The sequence below is a fragment of the Lissotriton helveticus genome, chromosome 5_1, assembly GCF_964261635.1.
Source record: "Lissotriton helveticus chromosome 5_1, aLisHel1.1, whole genome shotgun sequence".
NCBI lineage: Eukaryota > Metazoa > Chordata > Amphibia > Caudata > Salamandridae > Lissotriton > Lissotriton helveticus.
The window spans coordinates 1690291027-1690312159 of record NC_136065.1 but is presented as its reverse complement, the minus strand read 5'-3'; the positions used below and the strand labels follow the sequence as shown (position 1 = coordinate 1690312159).

Genomic DNA, 21133 nt, shown 5'->3' with positions numbered 1-21133 from the left:
TAAGGCCAAGGCAGACTTTTACGCTACCTCTATTATACAAGCGCCAAATGGGACAAAAGCTCTTTTTAAAATCGTCAAGGACCTTTCTTCCCCTACCTGTCTGAATAATAAGGTAGCAGCATCACAAAAATTATGTGATGAGATTGCTTTTTATTTCCAGGATAAGATTGACAAAATTGTTGGTACCTTCCATTCTAATAAAAATGATGGTCAAGACAATTTAGAACAGTCGTCGATGGAAGATCCTTCCCATTTAGCGAATCTGGACAACTTCACTGACGCTGCTTTCAATAGTCTGGCTTTCAGTGTGACCTCGGGCTCTCCTCTTGATCCCCTTCCTCATAAAATTTGGAAATCATTTGGTCGAGAAACCTTTCCCTGGCTGAGGCAGATTTGTAACCAATCACTAGAAGAAGGAACTGTCCCGGAATGCTGGAAACAGGCAGTGGTGACTCCATTGATTAAAAAACCCTCCCGGGACCCTACAACTCCGGCAAGTTTCAGGCCCATCTCTCTCCTGCCATTTCCGGTTAAAATTCTGGAAAAAGTAGTTAGTAGGACACTATCATCCTTCCTGGAGGATAACCACCTGCTTGATAAAGATCAATTTGGGTTTCGTCCAGGCAATGGGACTGAGACAGCTTTGGTCACCATGATGGATAATCTGCGCATGCGAGCCGACAACGGGAATGCTACTGTCTTAGTGCTTCTCGATATGTCGGCCGCATTTGACACGGTGAGCCATTCCATCTTGGTGGAGAGACTTAAGAAGTTAGGAGTGAAGGGAAGGGCACTGCAGTGGGTTCAGTCCTATCTTGTAGGAAGACAGCAGGTAGTAACTTTAGCACCATTCGCCTCCAGTAAATCCCCGGTAGTGCATGGGGTGCCACAGGGCTCTGCGATTAGTCCTATTCTTTTTAACGTATATCTGCAGCCCCTGCTCCCCATCATTAAGTCCTTTGGAGTCAGCCTAGTCAATTATGCCGACGATACACAGCTGGCATTTTCCCTAGAAGGTGAACATGCGATCTCCCTGGACATATTCCAGCAGTGTATGTGGCGGACGGCTGACTGGCTGAGAAGAAACTCCCTACAATTTAACAGCGGGAAAACCGAGGTGGCGTACTGTTCCTCCGCCAGGGTGCCTAAACCCCTTCCATTTGAGTTCAAACTCACCCCTGAGGAGGAACTACTAGCGCTGGTTAGTAAGGTATGCAACCTGGGGGTTCTGATCGATGACAACCTTCAGATGGAGTCACAGGCAAATAAGACCGCCAACGTGCGCTTCTCCTCAATGCGTATGTTAAGAAAAATACTTCCGCTTCTGCCAAAAGAGTCACGCTCATTGATGGTAAGAAGCACAGTGATAAGCAGACTGGATTACTGCAATTCTCTGTATCTGGGGGCCCCACAATATATCATTCAGGGATTGCAGAGAGTCCAGTCTGCAGCAGCAAAACTAGCACTTAATAGGCAGCGATGCGCATCTACAACCTTGGCGCTGAGGGACCTACAGTGGCTGCCTATTAAGGAAAGGGTCCATTTCAAGTCCCTCTGCCTGGTATTCAGAGCGGTGCATGAGCTGGGCCCAGTCCCACTACAGGAAAAATGTACATGGTACCAGCCGAAGAGGCAACTTCGCTCTTCGCGTGCCGGTTTATTGAAGGTCTCCAGGTTCAAATGTTCCAAGTCGGGAGGGAGGGCATTTAATGCGGCCGGTGCCTGCCTGTGGAATGAATTACCTCTGAACCTCAGACAAATTGACTCTCTGCTAGAGTTTCGTAGGAGTTTAAAAACCTGTCTTTTTCCTAAGGTTTAATCTCTGATCTCCCTCTTCCCGCTCTGACTTATTCCACTCGGGTCTTCCTAGTCTGACGCGCCAGGATACCCGTAGGGTGACAGCATGCACTATATAAGTATTAAAATCAATCAATCAATCCCTGTTAAGGAATGGATACTTTCTGGGCCATTGTCTGACAAAGCTGTTTCTCGGATTCATATGACTTTGGTATAAAATATAAGACTCTTTTGTTAACATTAAGGTCAGAATGGGCACTGGACCTGCGGGAGGGAGGGTTAATTCAGTTGTAACGAGCCTTGCAACACCCTTGTGAAGTGACTATAACAAAGGATTCGGACTAGTGTAAAAATATTGCATACGGTTAATAATTCCTGTACGAGATTTTAAATTTGGCAGAATACCCAATGATCTATGTGCTAGTGGTTGTGGGCAGATGGGTGAATTCTATGACACACTTTAGCAGCGTGCTAAACTATGCCCTTTTATGAAAATAGCAAGAGTAATGCTATTGGTTATTTGGAATGAGCCGACTCCTCCCATGTATAATGGTCCTGCGGGCTGACTGATAGTGGGCCTGGCGAGCTGCGGCTAGGATCTGGGAAAAGAAACAGACATCTGTATATCAGGCAAGAGGCTCTTCTTAGAAATATGAAAATTTATGGGATCTCTGAATGTGCTACCGCATGTTATCGTAGGTGGTTACTGCAACTAAATGACCCACTAACGGAAAAATCACCCACCTCGTTGAGAGACTCTTCCCTTTTGTTTTGCACAGTGTAAGCGGTGCTTCGGGGATTAGAGAAAATAGTGATGACCTTTGTGTAAATGGGTGAGCAGCTCCTCTGAAGCCACCTACTTCAAATCTCTTAGTATTTATTGTACTCGATTGGACGTGGAACACCTATTGCTTGATCTTGTAGGCTAGATTGAAAATCAATAAAGATATATATCTTTAAACATGCAGTATTTAGCTGCAGATGCTTAATTCTGACCTTCTATATCCCTTACTAGACGGCATGTGTTCGAAAATTTGTCTGAGCCCTCAACCACTAATACAGTGGATCCAGGACCAGTCTTCCACACCAACCCACAAATACAAGATTCACATTCCTGAAGTATGTGGACATTGGAGGCTCCATTCTCTCCTCTACATCCATCACCTGCCACACTAACAGAGAATCAGATTCACAGGTGGAAGAGAAACCTCAGGCTCACCACCCTCCTCCACGCAATTGAGTCCTTACCAGCCAAGGGATTGTAGGCATAGAATTGGATACCCAGGTGGCGCAGGCATGGAAGAAGCTCTGTCTCCACCTGCCGAGTGGTTGCATTGTACATCCCCTGAAAGGAAAATGGAAATATCACACAGGTGAACATTACAGCAATGCACTTTAATGTTTGATGTGGCCCTGGTCCTCTTATTTGCAATTCAGTGAACAGGTGTGTGAGAAGTTGGCCTGGTATATGATGTTCACTATTCTAGTGAACACCTTGCACCAGTCCAAACAACCCTTATGGTGATGGTTGTAAGTCAACCTTATAGACCAGCTATCCTAGTGGTAGCGTGGACAGAACAGTCTTAGGCCAAAAGACTCTTGAGGGCGTGTAAAGCCAGTTGTTTTACCATATGTAACCCCTTGAATACCAAATGAAAGGACACCACACAGGATATATATAAAATATATATGTATTTATTTACTAACACACTCCTCTGACCTCTTTATGAGATCAGAGGCCAAAGCACATAACAAGTTACTCTTAGAAACACTTTAAATAGCACAATTTACAGTTAGGCCCTAGGGGCGCGTAAAACCATATACTAACTAAGTGGTATAAGAACCACAACTTGGGAAAAGGAAAGGCCTAGGGCCTAGCGAATCGCTGGGGCTACACTATTTGACCCTTAGGTTAGGAGCAGGAGGCCCACAGGCGGCGCGTGCAGTGTCAGTACACTCACGCGAGAGTCAATGGAAAGTCAATGGGAACTTAAAAGGTAAGTAATTGAAGATTTAGGACACTTCCGGTCTAACTAGGAATGTACAACTAACAAAACTGGACACTAGGATAGTCAATCCCTACAGGAGCACCAAAGTATTCGCGTTACCTCACCCACCGGCTGCGGGTGCATAGGTGTCAAAGTGTGTCGAGTTTTATCGTTGATTCCTATGGAGCCTCGGAAGAAGATGCTGCAGGCGACCAGGAGGAAGATGTCCGGGCGGATCCAAGGGTGGATCGAAGATGAAGGAGACCTGAAAGCAGAGGGGACAGAGTCTAGGTCACTAGCCAGTGACCGGGTGGAACCAGGAAGGAACCAGACGTCGTCGAGGAGCAATCAGGTGCTGTCGTGAAGCTTGTCGTTGCAGCCACGCGGACCAGGAGGCGTCAAGGATGACCAGGTGCTGGGGAAGAGCTGTCCCATGAAGGTTCTCGCAGATGGAGGGGTCGACTTCAAGATCGGAGCCAACAAGCCTAAGCAAAGGCAACCCACGCAGGATACACAACAGGCTTCTGGTGCAGACCAGGAGGGTCTGAGGTACTTCACCTTTTCAGGAAAGCAAGTGCCAGTCTGCAGCAACCAGACCAGCGATGGGTTTTCAAAGGATCGTCGTCACAGGGCTACTAGCCAACTGGCCAGCAACCGGGACAACGCGTCGAGCAGAACACAAGCAGAAGGGCCCCACGCAGATCTCGTGGAGTGTGGAGGGCTGGTCTTCGGTGCAGGTGGAGCTCGGTGTCGGGGTGTCTCAGTCCCCAGTGCACAGCTTCGAGGAGGCCTCAGGAGCTGGGCTGTTAGCAAGTTTGAAGACTTTCCAAGTTGCCGGGTTCCACGGGCTCTGACGCCTTCCACGGGGCTCAGCTGTGCTGGAGTCGTGCAGTGGGTTCAGAGAGGTCCGGGAGTCAAGGTCTTGCCAGGCTCTGTGCTCGGGTTCCGGCGGGAACGGGGACAAAGCAAGCCGTCGAGTTGCTGGATGGTGCCTGGTTGCCCAGGGTGGTAACTCCTTGGCCACAAGAGAGATTCTTCAGTCTTCAGCTCAGGTGAATGTCGAAGGGTCCAGAGTTTCGTTTCAAGTCAATTCCAGGATTAATCTAAAGTCTCCTGGGTGAGCTCCTACCTTTATACAACTAAAGGGGGCTGGTTTACTCAGTAGGTCCCTCCTATGGGTGGGACCAGGAAGGGGGTGGTTACACCCCCTTTCCTTTGTCCAGTTTCGCGCCAGAGCTGGGGCTGGAGTGCGACTGGAGTGAACTGGACTATGCTTGGAGCACCTAGTGTGCCCCAGGCAGTGTCTCATTCTATTCAGCCCTCCCTGTCCCAATACACAAAGTCCTGTCTGGGGTGGTGCTCGCACCTCTCCAGGCAGGAAACCTATTGTCCAAACCTCCCTGACTGGAAGGACTCCCAGCAGCAGGAGGTCAGACTTGTGTCTGTGGCAGCAGCATCCATTTTGTGATGCTGGGGCTCTGGTTAACTTTAACCAGGTACAGTAGTTTCAACATGTCTTCTCCCTCTAGATGGTTGGAATGCTACCCCCGTCGCCTGAATTGGCGAGGGGGTAGTATTCCAAAGCGTATGACACCTTACACGACATGTTTAGATAAAGCCAAACCAAAGTTAGCATTTAACTGCGAGGATTATAATGCACTTAAGAGTATATGGTATGGCGATATCATAGAACAGCTATAAGGACATGGTTCCGAAAGCTGCAGACAGGCTCAGCTCATGCTAGAGCACCATCTCACACATAACCAAGCACTCTGCCTCCAGGATTGTTAAGTCCTGCCATAGGAGTGACTTATAGGTTACTGTGTGTCTATATTTAAGGGCAGATATAGGAATACTATACCTAAGCAAGGGGTGATTACACGACCTTGCCCCAGCTGAATGATCAGCCAGTTGTGTCAGTTTGAGTGGCCAGCCAGGGGTGGCATAATACATGCTGCAGCCCCTGGTAGGCCTTGGTTACACCTATGCCCGGAGTACCTAGGGTACACTTCTACAGGGGCTGATAAGGTGAACCAATTCCCAATTGGATGTACCTATAGTACATGATGTGAATTTAGAGAGCGTGCATCTAGGCTGTGGGTCTGATTAGCAGGCCCACAACCGCATCTAAGTCGAAAACCAGTGAAGCAAAAGCAAAAAGTGGGGGTGACCATAGGAAGCAGACCCTACTCTCCTACAAGGTGTGACTATTCTATCAAATTGATCGGCTGCTAGATGCCAACCATTCCGGCTAAAGATCAGCCAGTCATTCCCCTGTGATTGTAAATCCAGGACTACATTACAGAAATTCTTTGTAACACAGAAGTAGCCCATCAGTGTAAAGCATCTTTGTGGTCCTCAGAAGCTCATCTGCATTTTAGGCAAGAGTCTAAGCAAAAAGGTTATCTGTCCTTTGATACTCAGAACAATATGCAGCGGTTTGGGTGTTAGTAAAGGAAGACAGAACACCTCTGTAGGGGTCATATACAGAAAGAAGCAATTTCAAGCTCAATTTCCACAATGTTTTCCTAAAAGCAGAAAAAATGATATTTTGTGACTTGTGAGCCTCCTTTCAGTTTGGTCTTCCGAACATTTTCAGTTTTTCAAGTCTACAGGCATTAAATCCTGAAATCCATGAGGCGACTTTCCTCATCTGGGAGGCCAAGAGCCTGTGACTACAATTCAGACCTCCACTGACCCCAATATTTCCCTAGATTTCTTTGAGTTGAAAAATTTCATCCGAGAAAGCCAAATTATGCCAGCATCTGGATATCAGAGAAAAAAAACATAATTTACTACAATTATGACAAGCATAAATGTTGTTTTCTAAAACTCTGCTATAAACTATTTGATTTGCATTATGTGGCACTACATTTTCTAATACCATCTATCTATGCATTCAAGGGATAGTATAGTAGGCCCACATCTGCTCTCAACAAAGCAAGTTATTTGGGATTACGTTTGAGTCAGTTTCAAAACCAGACCAGGCAGGATACGTAGCTTGTTTCTAGGCTCCGTGTTGGCTTCGGATGCCTCGGGCAGTTCTGCTACCAGCTGCATCCTGCTTGACTGCAAGCTTACCCTGGATACACAACTTAGTTGTCTCCAAACTGTGCTTTTACTATCTTCCGGCTATTGAGGCTTATTTTCCATGTTTAGTCTTTTCCTCATCCAGTTACTGTAATCAAAGCGTTTGTTCAGTTACGAATTCATTTGGTAATGCAGTGTACATCGGTCTCCCTGACACACATATTTATCACCTTCATATGATAGAAAATATGATCTTAGGGATTCTGCTGAGACTAAACAATCATGGACACGTGTCTGGCCATCTCAAATCGCCACACTGGCTTACTGCATGCACTTTTCATACAATCTTTTATTATCTTGGGCCCAAGTTTCTATCTAAGAAATCTGTGAAACATTCTTGCACGAAATTTAGGATCTGGAACACTAATTCTTCGCCAAGTAGACACAGATATAGGAAGTGGGGTTTTAGGGTCTTTCTTTTGAGATCAAGGTGGCCTCACCCGGAGTAGCCTGTGGTTCTAGAGCTACAATCCATCTTGGATCATCTCTAAGTCAGGAAACCTGGCTTTTTGCTATCAAGCTTTTGTGACTTTTCATACTTTAAGTTTCTTCTCACGCCTTTTCTGCACCAAGAGACTCCTTGAAAGTATATGGCACTCTTAACAAATATCCATAATTTGATAATAACAATCATCAACAACAAAAAAGCGTTTTACTAGTGGAGTACATGGCTGGCACTGACCTCATGATACCACAGCTGTGATGGATTTTAAATATCATGTCTTGTGTTTTTATCGTTCTTTTAATGATAAATTGTTAATTGCATGTTTGTTTTTTTAATGCGGCTAGGGCGGTCTTTTGGTCACATCCTATCATTTTAGATCCGAAAAGACTAGCATTCCTGGCCCTGTTGTGTGGATACTCACCAATTCAAGGGTGCTCCAGTGAAGACGGCTTTTAAGGCATGGTTATGCAGGACTGGAACCTCGGGGCACAGAAGAGACTGCAGCTCCCTATATTGCATTTCTGCAGGAAGGGAAGGTCCTTATTTGAAGTCACAACAATAAGGGGAACTCCCAAACCAGGCTTATACTCTTCTGAGTATCCACTACATACGACATGCTCGCTCTTGACACTCATGGGCAGAGTAGAACAAGCGTCCATCACCAAGGAACACCCTCTCCATGGGTTAAAGTCTTTCATCACTGATACTATGACCATTAGCAAGTCAACTTCAGCCCCTCCTCCCCGAGCCTCAAACCAACTCCTGCAGCTGACTAAAATTCGTGAGGCAGGCAAACAAGCTCTGAGAGGGAAATACCTAGCTTATTTTATTTAAATGGCGTCTATTTTGGTATGTGCTTTTACCTAAGATTCTGCAATGTGTTTTATGTAAAATAATTATTGTATATAGTTTCATGTAAACGTTAAACAATCAAGTCCACTACTATCACCCACAACTCCTTCAGCTGGTTGCATAGGCCGCCACATCCTCTCAAAGGTTTTCATGTTAGCTGCGTGTTTACCCCTCTGGAGTATTGGCCTGAGCTTACTCTAGTCAGATACCTCTCCTGTATACCCTCAGTCTGCACAACTGTGGCACTGATTTGCATTACACTGACTTGAGACAACCTCCTCTAGTGTCTAATGCGATACTTATATTAAGAACAAATCCAGTTTAAGCAGCACCATACAGAGAAGGCAGGAGTCACTGTCTCACCTGATAAACTGTTGGGAGCACCCAGTTATTGTTCTTGCAGATTTGGAAAGCCTCCATCACCTCCCATGATGCGTAGTTTGACAGGCCCAGCTCCTTGAACTTGCCCTGTAAATAGAACAGTAGGGTGAGGAAATCTGTCAAATACTTGCAGCTCAAGGCACAGTCAACATAATTGAATAATTTGCTTCATGAATAATAGTACTGTCCGAGGACTGTTGGTGTAAGATCAGTATATGTGGGCAGTTAGTAAACTTCACCTCTTCTGGCACACAGAACAACAGCCCTAACTTGCTGCGCACTTGGATGCCCGGAGCTACACTTGTACTATGAACAATTCTGGCCTTTCTCTCCATCTGTGATCACCCATGACATGCTGGCACAGTGGTCACAGTTCTGGCACATTTGCACAACAAGCTTTAAGGGCTGACTCACAGAACGCTCTATTACTAGCAGCACTAAGGAAAATGTAGGTAGAGTCATTCAAACATGAATGGAATATTTGAGCAACACTCGTATTTGCAGAGCTTTGGCATAAAATAGCGGGCACCCTGTAAAATAATTATATCAATTTCGACTACATTTTAATTTCTGGCATAGAAATTTCAATGGGCTATTAAATGTCACAGCATTACACCATGACACTATATTTAATAAGCTTCCGTGAAGTCTCTAGGTCCGGCATTGAACACCAACCTTTAGGCTTTGTCAATGCTTGTTCGCTTCGTCATGTTTTTGCAAACCTTTATTGTTGGGGAAGCGGCAAGGGTCACATTAATCTTAAAAACAAACATTAGTTTAAACAGCACACATTGACATAGGAGCCCCAAGTACTTAGGGGAACTACTTTGGATGTGCTCCTTGTGAAAAGTCAGAATGCTGCCAGTCAGAGAAGTTAGCAGATGGCTGAAGAGGAGTGCCCCAAAAGCACCTGCTGTATGCTGTAATGGGCAGAAGAAACATGTGAATGAAACAATAACAGGCCAATAAATGAAGAAGTAGATTATGTATATAATTATAGCAAAATCAAAAGTACTTACATGGGTCCTTTATTTTTGTGGTGAAAGTACACTTTTCAATGCTTAGAGAATTCAATAAATGGGATATTTAAAAATTTGAATTCAGGTCAAAGTAGGCTAGAGGGAGACACTGCACAGTTCAGTTGGCCTCAACCCTATGCAAGGTAGTCAAAGTACACATTAGGGTAGTTTGTAAGTTTGTATTTTAAATGAGGCAGGCATATTTAAGTCAGTAAAGTTGCAAGTCACAAGATAAAGACTGATAGGGATGGCAATAATGACACTTCCAATTCTGCCCTTCCATATCTGATACTGTTTCCTTGAATACATTCCTTGAACAAAGTAGATGGCCAAATTAATTCCCAATTGTCCTTACTGTTTAATTTAGTTATGGCTATCTGTAAAGTGCTAATGTTTTATCTCAGCACCATAAACACGTTCTTTAAGAAACTCTCCCGAGTTACCGATAAAAAAGAGTAAACTACATAAGTTATAGAACTGAGTACAGCCAGGTTTTTAAAATTTTCAGAATTTAAACAAATAGGATTTTTGACAGAGGTAAAGGGGCATCTTGTTCCAGCTAGTGTCTGCCGCCACTGAGAAGGCTCACACACCAAATCACTTTAAACGAGCCCGAAGCATCTCAAGCAAGAATTTGCTTGGAATTGAATATGCTTTGTGCACCACCCTTATGGTCTTAAAAAATAATTGGTTCCTTGACAGGAAGCCAGTGTAGCATAGCTAGGGCTGAAGTTATGTGATCAGTTTGGTGTAGGTCCAGGGCCATTTTTGCAGCATAGTTCTGGACTAACTCCAGCTTATGGATAAAATAATCATGATGATCAAGATAAAAAAGTAGTGGACACAAAATCATGTTGTATCTTGTGGGAAATGGAAAAAATGTGAATAGTTTCCATAAGAGAAGCTGAAAACAAGCATTTGCAATGCAATAGGCCTAGCTATTGGCAAATAAATTATAAATAAAAGGCATTGTCATTTACACTGCCAATACACTGCCAATAGCTTAACTCGCATAAATGGAGACCTATTGCATTGCAAATACATGTTTAAGTTTAAAACTGAGTGCGGCACCAGTTCAAAGACACCACGCTCGCTTTATTTGTAATTTTTTTTCAACTTTAACACTGAGCACGGTGTCCTTGAAGCAGGCGCCACACTCAGTGTTTAAGTTAAAAAAAATAGGAAGAAGAAAACGAGCGCGGTGTACTTAAAGGGGAGCCGTGCTCAGTTTTAAAGTTAGAAAAATAAATAAACAAACAGAGCGCGGTGTCTTTGAAGCAGGTGCCACGCTCACCAATAAAGTTAACAAAAAAAATAAAACAAAGCACGGTGTCCCTGAAACGGGCACTGCTCTAAACATTGTAGTTAAAAGTAATAAAGTTTAAAAAGAAAATGCAGCTGTCATTGTCCTGTGAGGGCGTGCTGCAAACACAGGATGCAGCTGCTATTGTCCCCATTTGTAAGTTACAAAACACAATAGTGCGTACAGACTTAAAAATACCGTCTATTAAGCCAAGTAAAAGGTCAGGCGTCATGGGCGTAACAAATTGCGACAAGGCGGTAACAAGGAGGGACTAACAAGCCTCATAATGAATCAGAAGCCAGCATTTAGCAAGAACAATGACACCAGCCAATGACAAATATGGGCGGAGAGTGGGCAAGGCTTCTAGAGCATACTCTACTACAGCATGCCACGCAAAGCGAGCAGCGCATGCGCGCTGCCGCTAGGCTCGACGTAAAAATGAAGGACTTGGCTGCAGCAGTGTTTCGCACACATATGGTTAATGCTTAGCAGGCATAGTTTATATCATTAGGATATATTTATTTATTTATTTATTATGTGCATTTGTATGGCGCAACAGCTACCGCAACAGCTACCCTGAGGGTTTCCCGGCGCCTTGGATCTGATTGAGGGAACTCAGACTTAGAAGAGGGGAGAGCTACTGATTAAAAAGCCAAGATTTCACTCCCTTGCGAAATTTGAGGTAGTTTGATTTCAACCGCAGATTAAGGGGAAGGGCATTCCATAGGACAGGGGCCAAATAAGAGAATGAGCGTCCGCCCATGCGTACTCGCTTAACTCTAGGGACAACAAATTTGGCTTGTGTCATGGATCGAAGAGCGCGTGATGGTACATATTTCAGAGCCAATCTACACAGATAGGAAGGAGCCTCATTCATACTGATCCTAAACATATAGCAGAGTGCTTTAAATTTCACTCTGTTGGCGATTTTCAGCCAATGCAGTTTCTTCAGGTGCTCTGAGATGCTAGTACGCCTTGGGAGATGGAGAAGCACCCTAGCTGCGGCGTTCTGTACAATCTGCAGACGGTGTATCTTTATTGGCTCCTAGGAGAAGAATGTTTCCATAGTCCAATCGAGACCCTATTAAGGCCTGTATTACTGTCCTTTGTGCCCCATCAGGCAGTTGCCAAAGTATTTTCCTTAACCATTTAAGGATGGCAAAGCAAGTTGCGGCCGTTTTTGTGACATGTGCACACATCGATAATTTGTTATCAATAATTATACCTAAATTGCGGGCAGATTGGACCGCGACGGGCCCATTTCAACTGGCCAATGAGTGGGGCCCCATAGATCCTTATGATTGCCAAAAATGAGTAGTTCTGTTTTTTCTGCATTCAATTTTAGTTTATTATCATAGAGCCAGTCAGCCATTCTCAGAAGTCCAGAGCGGAGAAGAGAGAGATCAGATTTGTCTGTGGATGCTAAGGAGAACACCAATTGTGTGTCATCCGAATAGGAATAAATAGTAAGACCCATTTCTTCCGCAACCTTAGCTAGTGGGGTAACATATATTAAATAAAAGTGGGCTCAATATAGAACCCTGAGGTAACCCATACAGAGATTTATGAAAGTCAGAGGAATTATTTTTGGAGAAGACTTGGAAAGTTCGATGTAGCAGAAATTGTTCCAGCCATCTCAGGGCATTCCCTTGTATTCCTATATCCTCCAACGTGCGAATCAGGTCTGGTGGGAGATGGTGTCGAAGGCGGCACTCAGATCTAAAAGAATGAGTGCCGCCGTGCCCCCTCCATCTAATTCCTTTCGGATGGCTTCAGTGACCCCCAGTAAGGTTGACTCCGTGGAGTGTCCCTTTCTAAACCCAGACTGTGAGAAATGCAACAGATTGTTATCATTGACAAATTTAGATAGCTGGTTATTGACATGCTTTTCCAAGACTTTGGAACAAATAGGTAGTAATGATATTGGTCGAAAGTTTGAAAAGATCTCTGGGTCCCCCTCTGCTTTTTTCAGCAGAGGGACAACCATAGCATGCTTCCAGTCATCTGGAATCACAGCCTCCTCTAGCGAAGCATTTAATAAAGATCTAATTACGCCCAAAATGGAGGAATCCAACTGCTTTAGAATAGACGCAGGGATAGGGTCCTGAGGAGAGCCAGATCTAATGCTGTTAAGGATATCTACAAAGGTCACCATGTCCATAGATTGCCAGTCTGTTAGTACATTTTCCTTGGCGATTACCTTGTTAGGTTTCTCGCCAGGGAGGGAGGTGTTATTTGTGGGGACTGTGTCCTTCTCATTTTTGCTAAACTGAGAGTAAATATTTGTAATTTTCTCATTGAAATAATTGGCTATATTGTTGCATTGCATAGTAGATAAAATCGGCGGTTCTGGTTGTGAGGCCGCTCCTGCCAAATTTTTTAAAACTTTAAAAAGAGTGCCAGAGTTACTCTGTGCCGCTAAAATGGTATCTTTAATATGATTACCCTTAGCTATTTTACAGGATAAATGGTAGGCATTGAGCGCTTGCTTGTAGATTTCCTTGTTAGTAGGATTATAATCTTTCCTCCACAGCCTCTCTAGTTTCTTACAGTTGCTTTTTTCATCACATAATTTTTAAGTGAACCATGGGGCAGGGGGATAACAAGAAGTGCGTTTGCTTAATGTAAGAGGAGCTATAGTCTGTACAGCGGTCGCTAGCCAGGTATTGATGGTTTTGTAGTCGCTAATTCTAAGATCACTTGGAGCAATATTAGGGCTAGAGTGTATTAATTGGGTATTCAGGTCACTTATGCTAATTCTTTGCCAATTCCGAAACCTTGCTTCTGATCTGACCAAATTTTTGGTACTGGGAGCCCAGATTATGAAATGGGTAAGAAAGTGATCCGACCATACGGTCGGAATGGCGGGTTTACATACTATGCGATTGAAGTTGGTGAAAATCGGATCTAATAAATGACCCGCCGAATGCGTTGGACCATTATTCCTCAGTTGGACATTAAATGCTTCTAAGTCCGCGAGGAAATTGAGGATCATAGGGCAACTACTATCCTCCAGATGCAAATTAAAATCTCCGAGAATGGAGAACATAGCGGCTTCCATTAAAAATGGAACAAGCAAGTCAGGCAAGGCTGCCATCCAATCACCGGCCGCCCCAGGTTGGCCGATAAACCAAAACACCCAAAAAGGTAATTTGGGGAGTTAAGGTGAGTTTAAAGAGACCGACTTCACAATAGGCCCAATCGAGATTAACCCATTTGCATTGATAGTTTTTTTTAAATACTATCCCTATGCCACCCCAACTTGATTTACTCTATCTTTCCTTACTATAGCGTAATTTGGGGGGAGGGCTGAAGCAATATCTGGCCCTGAGCTAGCATTCAGCCATGTTTCAGTTAAAAAGAATGCATCCGGCTGTACATCGGTTAAAAGATTAAAAAGATCCTCTTTGTGCTTAGGCAGTGATCTACAGTTCGTGCTGAGGAAATTGAACTGTTTGTCATAAGCTGTGGCCAAGTCGACAGTCATGTTCAGTGCTTTCCCATTCTCCCCAGTAATGCCTAATTGCATATGGGAGGGGGAGTACTTACAAGTCGGGCAACAGGCTGTGATAGTGTCTAAAAACAGTGGCTCATAGTTCACACAGTTCACACTTAATTTCACCCCCGGCGCGGACGCGCGCAGCGGCGCGCCTGTGTCGCGCCGAAGGCAAGCCCGTCTGCGCCCGTCCGCGCCAGGACACCGCCCGCCGCCTGGACCCCTGGCCTAATCTTGGCCGCTAACGGTGAGGGTATCACTACAGTTGTAGATATGATTCGCTATTCCAGGCAAGAACTTATATCTCTTAATCCTAAGAGTGTGACTATCATTTAACCCCAACCCCTGCCTTGCACTCGTGGTAATAACCCCAATACTATTGCCGTTTCACTAGCATCTGTGCCCACCTTTGCGACCTCCATATCTGATATAAACACAGGAAAGATAATCAGATCCACCACCAACGAAGGCCTTAAATCTTTCTCTGCTCTTTATACAAACAGTAGGTCCATCCCCAAGCATGCCTTGGCATTATGGAGTTTACTTGACAATGAACGGCCGGATATATGTTTCCTCACAGAAACATAGCTTCACAGTCAAGCATCGCCAGATGTGGCCACTGCATTTCCACCTGAATACCATGTTATCAGACAAGATAGAGAGGGGAGGAGAGGAGGCGGAGTTGCAGTGGCAGCAAAGGCCCCGATTGATATCTCCTTGTTGGAATCCTTTTCTAACCCCCTGTTTGAAATTGTAATAGTTAATATTTTATATTTTAAAATGACGATAGGAAGAGCTGCTCTGGTTTATAGGCGCCCTGGCGATAAATCCAAATTTGTTAATACTCTCTTGGACATTATCGCCTCACATGTATTAGCCACGGATCACTTTATTTTAATAGGAGATTTTAATTATCACATGGAACGTACTCTTGACACTGACTCCTGTCATTTAAAGACTAGTATGGAAACCCTGTCATTAACACAAAGGGTGCTAGGACCTACTCACCAGGCAGGGCACACTCTGGATCTAATCTTTACTAATATGTCCAATTTTACCTGTGAACCTCCTCTGCCTATGACCTGGACGGACCATTTTTTAGTGAAATTTAATTTCCCTGGTCCCAATAAACCCAGGATTTCTAAGTGCGCAGACTCAATGCTCATACGGCCCTGGCATACACTGACACTGGAGGCTTTTGAGACTTACTTCAACCCTCCCAGTGACATACCTAACAACATTGACCTCATGGCCAATCAGCTGGAAGAGTGCGTGAAGACTGCACTGGATAAGGTCATTCCTGAAATTAGAGTTAAAGTAAAATCTATTGCCTCCCCTTGGTTCACGGAGGAACTGAAAATAAAGAAAACCGCTAGTAGAGTAGCAGAAAGGTTGTGGAGAAAAACCAGAACTAGTGAAGATCGTAAAAATTATAAACAGATTCATTCTATCTATCTGGGAAAAATAAAGGAAGCTAAATCCAGCTATCTCACACAAAGAATTAATAAAGCCTCACACTCCTCCAAAGAACTATTTAAAATATTAAATGAGTTCACCGCACCACAGGTGGAACAATCATCTTTCACCCCCACCTTGGAATGGGTCAATGCATTGGCCGCGCATTTTTATAATAAAATCAAGTCCATCTACTCTACGTTTACAACCCCCGGACCCAATGACACCTTAACTGCTGAGGTATCTTCCTGTAACTCCTTGACTCCTCACCATACTGAGGGTGCTTTGCTTATGGAATTTGAGTCCACCACGGCTGCCGAAGGGTTAGTTGCACTGGAGAAAGTAAAATCGGGTTCTACCACAGATTCGCTAACCCCTCGTAAGTGCAATGAAATATTTCCACGCCTGGCCTGCTCTCTCTCTAAAATCTATAACACCTCTTTTGAGCGGGCATCTATGCCTAGGAGCTGGAAGGTGGCCCAGGTAAAACACATTCTTAAAAAGCCCACTAGCGACCCCACCATTGCCTCCAATTACATGCCCATATCTTTATTACCCTACTTTGGAAAGGTACAGGAACACCTTGTCAACAAACGTATCTCCAGTTTTGTGGAAACTCATTCGCTTTTAGATCCGTCGTAATCAGGCTTCCGTGCTGCCCATGGCACTGAAACGGCAGTGATGGAAGTGGTGGATAACATTCGGCTCACACTGGACAGAGGTGATTCCGCATTCTTGATTTTATTAGATCTTTCAGCAGCCTTTGACACCATCTCCCACAGCATCCTTCATCAACGGCTGTGGGAGATCGGTGTCAGAGGCAAGGCTCTTGCTTGGTTCAAGAGTTTCCTTCCCAACCGGCATACTTACATCAGGATTAACTCTTTGGAATCCAGTAGGACTCCTCTTTCTGTTGGGGTTCCACAGGGGTCTATACTGAGCCCCATGTTATTCAACATTTATCTCACCCCATTGGCCAGAATTATCAAATCTTACGGTTTCACTACAGTGTCCTACGCGGATGACACGCAGGTTCTTATTACCTGTAGTCCTGACGTTAGTGACACCCGCACAAGATTTAAGAGATGTATGATTCATATCAGCGAATGGATGAATGAAAATAAACTCCAGCTTAATTTCAGTAAAACTGAAATGATGCTATTTGGCAAGGCAAAGACACAGTGGTCACATGACTGGTGGCCTTTAGAATTGGGACCATGTCCTGAGCCCAAAGAGGCGGTTCGTAACCTGGGAATAATGCTCGAATGTGCCCTATCCATGAAGGCTCAGGTTAACCAAGTATCTGGCATCTGTTATGGTATACTACGAAAATTTAGGAAGATTTTCAGATGGTTACCCATTGAATCCAGAAAACCTCTGGTCCAAGGACTGGTTGTCAGCCGCCTGGATTATGGCAACGCAATGTATAACTCTATCAATGAGGGCTTGTTAACTAAGTTACAAACCCTTCAAAACGCTGCTGCACGCTTGGTGCTAGATTTGCCCCCCAGATCCCCCTCCTTGCCCTGTCTTAGACAATTGCACTGGCTCCCAGTGCGACAAAGAAGCCAGTTTAAGATCCTTAGTCTCACACATAAACTTCTACATGGGACTGGACCTTCTTATCGTGTTGAGAAAGTGGCCAGGTACAAACCCTCCAGAGCCTTAAGGTCTAGTACTAAAGCTCTTCTGGTACAGCCTAGGGCTAGAACATCTAGAATGGGTTGTAAAGCCTTTTCTTACTTAGCCCCTCAACTATGGAACAAACTACCTACACACCTGCTGTTTCTCTCCTATTATCAGGCTTTTCGTAAGGGCTTAAAAACCTGGCTCTTCCCCAATTAATCTCCTCTCCTTTGCCCCCTTTTACACTTGGTTGTCGTTTGTTGCTAAGCGCCTTGAGACTATTGTGAAATGCACGCTATACAAGAAATTATGACTATGACTATGACAGTGTTGAGGTCTGAATCGAAGTAGCTCCTCACTAGAGTAACTATGAGCAATGGGGAAACGAACAGGGGGGTGGCCCCTGGCCCCGGCCGGGGGGGCAGACGGGCGCAGACGGGCGCAGACAGGCTTGCCTTTGGCGCGCCACCGGCGCGCCCGCTGCGCGACGAACACATGCCCGTATAAATAATGCTTCAGCAGGGTATGTCCCGCCCCCCGACCTCTAACCCGTGATTCAGCCCTGCCCCGCCTTCGCTCCCTCCACGACAAGCGGGAGAACCCGAGGTGGAACGGGGAGCTGGCGGACAGGATGGCGGGCGTCAAAGAGGTAAGGTTATGCTCATCATAACTTTTAAATAAAAAAGGTTAAAAGCAGGAGCAGCGTTTTTGCTTAAAAACACAGTAGCAATATCACCGTAAAAAATATCAGTGCAGTTAGAATGTGCAAATCAGCAAATATCGTACATCATACTCGCCTCTTCGCCACCCTTAACAAACAAATCCCTGCAAATATGGTGTCTACAAGTTTGTTTCTGGATCATTATTTTTTTACTTAACACCCCCAAGTCCAAAACCGTTTCATCTAGTGGCAGGGCATTCTATAACAGTCTTTAGGCAGATTTATCTCATGATATTTCACACAGACACATGATCTGAAGGTTGTTGTACAAGATTAGTGACCTTAAATGCAGGCCCAAGATATGTACTGCAAGCAGGATCTGTGTTATTGAGCCTACAATGTTGTGAGAGAAATGAGATTCCATTTGAGTGCATTCATTTAGCCATTTTTTCTCAGCTTTGACTACTTAATGACCATCACTGTTCTGGTATCACATGCTGTTGATAAATATTTCTCCTATGTGCCATGTCTCCAACCATTGCATGTGATACTTTTGAGTCACCCATACAGCAGGCCTGACAGCCCTAAGGCAGGATGCTTAGTACTACTTATGCAGGCATACCTGCATGAGCAGATAGGCCCCTGTGCTGGTCAGTTTCATTACTTCCAGTGCAAGTGACCAGGGAAGCCATCTCAAACATGTGCTGACACTGGTTAAAATGAGTTCTCCAGCTACATGATGGCTTCACTGAAAAGAGGGTTGTTTGGTTCCAAACATCTAGTCTTGATAAACCCACACTGATGCAAGTGGTGGATTAATCAAAACATGCATTCAGAGGTGTCTCATGAAAACCACCGACCAGCCTCTGGTGTTGCTGTCTATATTCTGCCAGCCTTCCACACGAGTCAAGTTTCGAGCTTCCTAGGATAAGGGCCTTTTGCTCTCAGGAGGTCAGAAAAAAAAGCTATCAGGAAAGACGGGGTAACATCACCTCCCACAGGATGCCCTGCGGATTAGTCTTCTTGGGCGGACAAGCTTCAAAGGAGTTGACACCTTTTAAATGCGAATCTGTCTCCCCTCACAGGAGAGGAAGCCACCCCCATGTACAGAGCACCCTCTGCACCTGGACAAATGGGAAAATTAGCTAGTAGGTAGGCATGAAGCTAGTACCACCCCTCAGGTGGCTAACTGCGAGGTAGGCACACATTTTTAGAGTTAGCCATCTTTGTGAATGCATACCTAGGAATTCTGGGACAGGGTTATGTCCACTTCCCCCAGGAAGTGGTCATACAGGGGGCATAGGGACCCCAGGGGCCATTAGCTCATTGGCTACTACCCTGCACTCCCCAAAAATCAGTATTTAGGGGAGACCGTGGCACAAGAGATGCAGATCCTGATGATCTATGAAGGACACTAAGAGTAGTGACAGCAGAAGAGATCACCTGACCTGGCCCCACTCCAGCTGACCTGTCTGCCTTTCTCCACATTCTCTGCACCAAAATCTACTCGTCCATCAGCTGAGTGCCTCCAGAACCTGGGAGAACTGCCTGCCTTAAATAAAGACCAAGATCTCCTGTGAACAGCAGACCCGTTTGAAGCAAGAAGAAGCTTAGGCCTCCGGAACTACCAAAGACCCAACACCCAAAGTGACCTCTGACAAATCTTTCGGGCTCATATTCTGTCCCTGATGTCTTTCCTCAATGCGTCCTTGTGTTCTGCTTGTGTGACTTTATAACCACTTAATGCTTTATTGTTCAACTATGATACTTATGAATCCCCTCATGTACCTCGTGTAAAAGTTATCTCATTAGATGTCAAGAGCCCCGATTACGTTGGGTCTAGATATAGGTGAATAAAACGCAAACTAATCACATGTGCTGCCATCTTGGAAGCCTACTTCTTTACCTACGTGACAGAAACTCTACAAAGGCGCCTAGATAAGAACTGTGCCATCCTTCCAGTTGAATCTGATCCAGTGAGTATACACGGCTTTGTCTCTCTTTTTCCCTTTTGCAATAACCCTTGAACAGGCAGTATTGTTGTTGTTGGCTTCTCTTTCCCAGATGCTGCACACCTTGCACATGCTACTGTTGGCTTCCCCCACAATACTATACAACCCAAGTAGTTGTTTGTGCCCCCTTACCTGTGGAACCTGTTCTACACGATCCCTATCAGTAGGACACTTTGTTGTTTGAGTTTTTCTCTTTATTAGTTTACATTCAAATCCATGCACTTGTAGTCTCTTCAATTTATTTTCTTAATGAATCCAAGTAACCTTAATGAAGAACCAGGCATAAATTATCTTTTGTTTATTTGTCATACCGTCACGTATTGATTTCCCTTCCAAAAACTGATATTTGTTATCCGTAGATTATTACAACACTCCCTGTGAGCAGTAATGGTATTTATGCTTTGTACAGCTATAGCATTAATTATTGATCCGCTGGGTTCTCCACTCATACTTTTACAGGGCTGCAGCCATGACTGTCCGAGACCTTGTCCTGATTAAGAATCCAATAAATAATTGAAGAAGGGTCAAAACATCAACCAAGTAAGTTTTGTACTGAGTTATTAAGATGCAAATTTGCCCAGAAACACAAGACTTGATTTATTTCTGGTTTCAGGCACACTTGTATATTACAGCTGTTAATGTTAATGTTATGGGAATTTGTATAGCGCACGGCTGCCCCAGCCAAGGGGCGTCCCGGCGCTGCGAACAGACAAATGCAGAGAACAAATAGCACAGATAGATGACAGATTATTGAAAGAGATGAGTTTTGACGGCCTTTCTGAAGGCTAAGAGGTCTTGAGTCCCCCGTATGACTTCGGGCAGACTGTTCCATAGCTTGGCAGCCAGGAAACTAAAGGATCGGCCACCGACTCTGGCCAGTCTAATGCGGGGAATGGTCGCAAGATGTTGTCCCTCTGAGCGGAGCGATCTTCTAGGGGTGTACTCAGACAGGAGGGGACTCAGCATGGGGGGGGAGGCGGTTTTAAGAATTTTAAAGGCTAAGCATAG

General features: G+C 44.7%; 1 protein-coding gene across 1 annotated transcript in view; it reads right to left on the bottom strand.

Moving 5' to 3' along the window:
• Nucleotides 1-21133, bottom strand: part of LOC144755735 (aflatoxin B1 aldehyde reductase member 2-like) — a 364367-nt gene that overhangs the window by 126697 nt on the left and 216537 nt on the right. The window contains exons 3-4 of the mRNA XM_078644934.1: nucleotides 8536-8640; nucleotides 3046-3142 (exon numbers count right to left, since the gene is read on the bottom strand). Of these exons, the coding sequence (XP_078501060.1) occupies nucleotides 3046-3142; nucleotides 8536-8640 (202 nt within the window). The remainder of the gene's footprint in view (nucleotides 1-3045; nucleotides 3143-8535; nucleotides 8641-21133) is intronic.